This window comes from Athene cunicularia, assembly GCF_003259725.1.
Source record: "Athene cunicularia isolate RWA chromosome 1 unlocalized genomic scaffold, athCun1 chr1_part2, whole genome shotgun sequence".
Taxonomy (NCBI): domain Eukaryota; kingdom Metazoa; phylum Chordata; class Aves; order Strigiformes; family Strigidae; genus Athene; species Athene cunicularia.
Genome location: NW_020799092.1, coordinates 2,857,803 through 2,864,164, shown reverse-complemented (window position 1 = coordinate 2,864,164; position 6,362 = coordinate 2,857,803). Strand labels below are relative to the sequence as shown.

The 6,362-nt window shown below is 39.3% G+C and overlaps 1 protein-coding gene across 1 annotated transcript in view; it reads left to right on the top strand.

Annotated features, from left to right (window-relative positions):
• The first annotated feature begins 449 nt into the window (after positions 1–449).
• Positions 450–6,362, top strand: part of ST13 (ST13, Hsp70 interacting protein) — an 18,989-nt gene continuing 13,076 nt past the window's right edge. Inside the window, exons 1-4 of the mRNA XM_026866148.1 lie at positions 450–539; positions 986–1,070; positions 2,991–3,101; positions 4,422–4,524. Coding sequence (XP_026721949.1) covers positions 485–539; positions 986–1,070; positions 2,991–3,101; positions 4,422–4,524 — 354 coding nt within the window. The 5' untranslated portion in view covers positions 450–484. The remainder of the gene's footprint in view (positions 540–985; positions 1,071–2,990; positions 3,102–4,421; positions 4,525–6,362) is intronic.

Below are 6,362 nucleotides of genomic sequence, written 5' to 3'. Positions count from 1 at the left end.
AGAGGTTTCCAGTTTAGTCAAGGATAGCAGCTGAGGGGGGATGAGTACTAAATCAGCTAGGTAGCCAGCTGTTGCTTTGGGTCTTTTTCTCTTAAATAGAGAACTTACTGGCTTAAAACCACAGTCTTAGTCAAGGTTAGAGTCTATCCAAAAGTTAAGTGAGGATTATCAGGTCAGAAAACACCAAAATAATTTATCAAAACACCTGTGAAAACTGGCTGTGTAGAAATCTGCCATTATTCAACTTACCTTTTGAGCATTTTCTAGCTCAGAATAATGGTGGCTAATTCTCCAAGCTGAAAGCAAAGTTTGTTTTGTTGGTTTTTTTAACTGTGATTACAAAGCAAATTAGAAACAAGATACTGGGATGAGAAAACCAAAGGCCCTTTCTTTGGCACTATATTAGCATAGTAATTCTGGCCTGGACTCTACAGCTTTTGGTTTTTGCGTGTTTTTTTCTTTATTTTCCTAGGTTACTGAAGAGATGATGGATCAAGCTAATGAGAAGAAGATCGAAGCGATAAATGCTCTAAGTGAAGGTGATAAATTGTTTTTTGCTGCGTATTCAAGGCATTAGGTACTGTCTTCCCAATGTAGTTATAATTTTGGGCAGAGCAAGGGGAAATGAGGTACTGCAGCATCTAAATTACAAATTGATCATTTTAGTACTTCCCTACATACTATGTTTAGTGTCTCCAGTGGTTTGTCTTAATGCAGTGAAAAGCTGTGTAATAGAAGTGACTTCTGATTTGATTGCATAGAAAGTTAAATGTACAAATTTAACTGGGAAAAGTCTCTCCTCTTCTCCAGCATTAATTTTGGAGCTTGTACTTCAGTAACATACCAAGGAGAAATTGATTTTCCTTTGTTGATAGTGTTTCATTTAAGAAGTGCCTAGGGACATAACATCCTGTAAGGCAGGTTTAGCAATTTGGATGCAATTTAATTGCGTTATGATTGAAACTTTACTGGTACTCATATGTAGGTGAACTTCAGAAGGCTGTTGACTTGTTCACGGATGCTATCAAGCTGAATCCTTGTTTGGCCATCTTGTATGCCAAGAGGGCAAGGTGAGTCATTATAAACTAGTGATTTATGTTTCTGCCTGTTATATTATTTTCCTTAAGGAACCTAAATACAATGGCAACTTGAGAATCTATGTAAACTTAAACTGCATGAAGGAAAGGGAAAAGTACACTTCATACATTTTCTTAACCAGATTTACTGAAGCAGCCCTATAAAGAGTCTTGATAATAGTGTAAGTAACAGAATGGTGTTCCAAAATGCATTGTGGTAATACAGCTTTTGGTATGTTGAGTTAGAATAGCGCTGGATAACAAACACTAGTAAAATCTGAAGTTTTATTCTGGGATTAAGATGATGATTGAAATCATGTCCTGTTTAGATGCAAAGTTAATTGTGGATCATGTGAATTCTCTCCCTGTTGTACCCAATAAATTAATTCTTTCGCTATGAAGTAGACTGGTTTCTGTTCAACAGTCCTATGATTGAACAGGACACATGTATTTCTCAACCCATTCAATACCTACCTCACTGGTAATTAAATCTACCTAATTCTTGAGGAAGGCCAGAGAAGTCTGGGTTGCAGAAGCAGAAATTCCCAAATTTTCTTTTTTTCCTCCTTTTACACAAAAACCCCCACTAATAGTTTAGTGAATTTTTTCCATAGCAAGATATAATTCAAAAGAGTATTCAATTTCTGATTACTTTCATATGATTAGTGTCCTGTAATTGTTCCATTCTAGTACATCTTAACTGGTACATACCTTGCTCATTTTTCCTTTACATATTAGAGTTTTTGCACCACTTTTAACACCACTTGTGTGCTTTAATACACTGTTGTTGTTGCTGTTATAGGACTGTTTTCAAAACCTCTTAGTGCCATATCTTTTTGGGACTTGGATTAGTAATGAAAACTAAGATTGTTAGGAAAAGTTTAAAAGTTACCTCAATTTAGCCTATGGTAGAAATAGGCAGAGAATATATTGTAAAACCTGCAGTGTAGCAGCAGTGCTGATCAAGTGCTGTGAGTAATCAACCTCTCTGGTGTACTTGGATTTTGGTTTGGGTAGGGGGGTGGGAGGGGCTGTTTGGGAGACTAGGTTTTTTTGCAGACAGCAGCGTTGGAATGTGTCTCATTGGTGAGGTATAGCTTTGAGACAGTTTGCTGACACGGAGAGAATGTGTGACTAAGTTCCTCATTAAGGCTGTTATAAAGCAAGCACACTTGCAGGCACTCATTAATTGCTGATAAATTGTTTTCAAGTAGATGTAAAAGGGCTGAAATTCTGACTTGAAGTATCTTGAATATCAAATACTTTTGTCAGTTCAGGGATGTTTTTTTAGTGTTTCCTTCAGAGATTTTTCATATGAAATTCCTGAAGCTCCTAAAGTACTGCCCTACTAGTTAATTTGATATGCTTGTGTATTGTAACATTTGCAGTTATTTCACTTAACTGACAAAAGATTGGGGCTACTTTCTGTGTTTGTTTTGTTTTACCTCTTAATTTTGATGACTCATCTCATGTCTCCTTTTGTAGTTCCTGCTGATTCTAGCCATTGATCCTTGTAGCTTGTATGATAACTCGTGCTTTGTCTTACTGTTCTAAAGACTATATAATATAGCATGCATAATGATATTGTTGTTTTGTTCAAACTGCTAGTTGCCATTGGCTGTCGATGCCAAACACCTTGGAATTGAACTGTCCTTTGCATGCACTAAAGTTACTATTGCTGGCAAGGCTTGAGTCGGAACAATGAATGCTTTTGCTTCTTGCTAATGATTCACCTACGGGGGGTGGGGTGGAACTAAATTTCAGTGACTTCATTGTCACTATGAAATCTTTTTGAACTCAGCTCATCAAATGTATTATCTCATTATCATGCCTGTTAGTCATCCAAAATTATTTCCAGCTTAAGTTAGTAACTTGGTATTTCAATATGTACAATAAATGTTCTTGTTCCCACAGTGTTTTTGTGAAACTGCAGAAGCCAAATGCTGCCATTAGAGATTGTGACAGAGCCATCAAGATCAATCCTGACTCGGCACAGACCTACAAATGGAGAGGAAAAGCGCATAGGTAGTGAACTGCACTTGTGCTTGATACTCTCTTTACTTACTTGGGGGGAGGAGTTTAGTTTATGCATTCTTTCCTTCTCTTATGTCTCTAAACTGTCTGTCATGTACCTGAAAGCGGTAGGCATGAGCCAAGAAACCATTGTTTGAGTGTATGACTTACAGGAAAGAAAGGATGATGATGATTTTTTTTATGGCAGTTTATGAGTAGTCCTTCTGGCATTTTTTTTAAACATATCTTCTAATGGCTTAGTGCTGTTCTGAGTAGCATTTTCTAATCATTTGCTAAAAATTGTGAGTTCTAGGACTGTGGGCTTGATTTTTTTAGAGGTCTTTTTTCACTTAATTCAGTTTTTATTTCCTAACCTGTAATTCTTAAACTTTTCTTTGCTGCCCTTACTCCATTAGATCCTAGAGCTCTTTCACATAGTAAATTGCCTAGGGAGCCATTAGCTGCAGTGAAGAGTGGTATTAAGCAAACAGTGTAATCACTTAAAATGGTATTGGGCCAGTGTGCATCCCCCCCAACTACAGTTAAACTTTTTTTAAATGACAATAAATCGGGGAAAAAAAAAGTAAGGTGACACTTCTTTCGGTCTGTATAAAAGTGGAAGGAGTAAATGCTAATAGAACTTACAAAAAAAAGGCATTTTAAACAATGTTAAGAGTGGTTTGTTAATGTCTACAGTTTTAATAAACACTGTGTACCCTAAGAGTGAGAAAACTGTAGCTTTGTCTGTAAGCAGAAGTGCTTTGACCATTGAAGAATACCACTGTTTTCTTAAATTTTAAATTATCAAGAGTTTGTATAAATGGTTAAGGATTGCACGCAGTAACTTGTATGACCTCTTCAACTAAGATAGTTATGCAGGATGTTTAAACCCTCTTTGCTTAGTACTCACTTAAGCTTGAGGTAGTAGTGGTGTAGACATACAGAGAACACATAATGTGTAGTTTTACACTGAACCACATGCCTACTGGTACAGAGTATTTTTATTAGTGTGCTTCACATGTTTAGGTAGGGTATGTCCTCCTTGTTAGACCCTTCTTGTTTATAGCAAACAATGACACTGGCTGATTGAGGGTTTTTTTTTCTCATTGTTCCTTCAAGCAAAAGTTCATGTAAGGGTATGAAGCAAGCAGGTATCCTCTTAATGGCATTGTATTGTGCAGGTTACAGAAAACACCATGATTATTAAACTTCTGTAAGTCCATATAGCTGCATGTAAAAGTACTGAATGCCACGTGGTTGTAAATATTTTGTAAAACTGTAAGAGTTCAGTTTACTTTTTCCTTCTGAATGTTGGTGTCATCTGAATTCCAGACTCCTGGGTCACTGGGAGGAGGCTGCTCATGATCTTGCGTTAGCTTGTAAACTGGATTATGATGAAGATGCTAGCGCTATGCTGAAGGAGGTGCAACCAAGAGTAAGTGAGGAGGCATAATGGGGATCCCTCCTCTATTTGTTTGGGTGACATGGCTGCCTTCAAATTCTTGCTATATGCATTGTCTTGTGGGAATGTGTTCATCTGTCATCTGGTGCTTCACACTGAGTTTATAAATACTTTTGTCTTCAATCACAGCTGTTTATGGCTCTGTGTAGAGAAACTGAGTCTCTGGGGCTGGACATGTAAGTGAACTACGAAATAGTATGTTCCGTTTTAAAAATCTTAACAGAAGAATTTGAAGCAGTTGAAGTTTGCCAGGCATTTTAGAATCTAGATTAAAATTCAGAAGAACAAGAGGACATTGATAATAGATATTTTTCAAGACGTTTCTGAATTTAATCAAAGCTTTATCCTAAACACGTTTTACAAGGGAAGGTTTCTTTGATGTAATTTGTACTTTCATTAGTCTACCCCATGAGGGCAGCATAAACTCTGTAAGACTGATTTTCAATTTTTCTCAAGTGGTTGACCCCAGCATTCTTCTAAAGAACTTTTCTGTAACAAATGTAATACTGTTGATAGCAGGTTTTCTTTTTCATCTGTTTTGCATATTCCTTTAAAATGGTTGACAGTCCACAGATTGCAGCTGTTTCATTGTATTGGGTTTATGTGACAAGGTTGGGGGTGAGTGGAGACTGCAGGGCTGGCCTCTTGAAAGAAGAGACAAGGGGCTGCCCATGTGTCAGATGGAGCCAAGTTCCAGCTGACTCCAAAACAGACCCACTGCTGGCCAAAGCTGAGCCAGTCAGCAATGCTGATTGTACTTCTGTGATAACCCTTTCTTAAATATGTTTAAAAAATGCAGCACAACAGCTGAGAGAGAGGGAGGAGTACAGGGAAAAAAAAATGAGAAGTAACCCTGCAGACACCAAGATCAGTGAAGGAAGGGGAAGCAGGTGTGCTAGGCATGGGAGCAGAATTCCTCTGCAGCCCATGGAGAAGATCATGCTTAAGCTGGTTATCTCCCTTGAGCCCATGGAGGTCCACAGTGGAGCAGGTACCCACACTGCAGCCCATGGAGGACCCCATGCCAGAGCAAGTGGGTGTGCCCTGAAGGAAGCTGCAGCCCCTGGAGAGTCCACGCTGGAGTAGGCTCCTGGCAGAAACTGTAGCCTGCAGAGAGGAGCCCTCACAGAAACTGGTTTTCTGGCAGGAGGTGCAGCCCATGGGGGACCCATGCTGGGACAGTTGTTTGCTTAAGGACCATACCCTGTGGGGAGGACCCACACTGGAGCAGTTTGGGAAGGACTGTATCCTATGGGGGGACCGATAGTGGAGGAGTTTGGGAAGGACTGTATCTTGTGGGTGGACCCAACACTGAAGCAGGAAAAAAGTGTGAGGAGGAAGGAGTGGCAAAAGTGCAGTGTTGTGAACTGATCACAGCCCCAGTCCCCATGTGCCATTTGGGGTAGAGGGAGGACGTAGAAGAGTGGGGAATGAAGTTGTGAAGTTGAGTTTTGGGAAGAAGGGGATGGGGGGAAAGTGGTTTTGGTTTTGTCTTTGTTTCTCATCATCCTGTGCTACTTTTAATTGGCAATAAATTAATTTAATATTCCTGATGTTGAGTCTGTTTTGCCCAGGATGGTAGTGGATGTGTGATCTCCCTGTCTTTGTTTCAAGTCAGGAGCTTCTTCATCTTTTCTCTCTGCCCTTTTGAGGAGGGGGAGTGAGAGAGTGGCTTAGTGAGCATCTGGCAGCCAGCCAGGCTTAACCCATTCACATGCATAAATGTTCCTTTGTGTAAGAACTTCAGCTTTCAGTTTTTTTACCATGTCTTTGTAGACAGCAAAACAACAGTGGAAACCATCTTACAACCT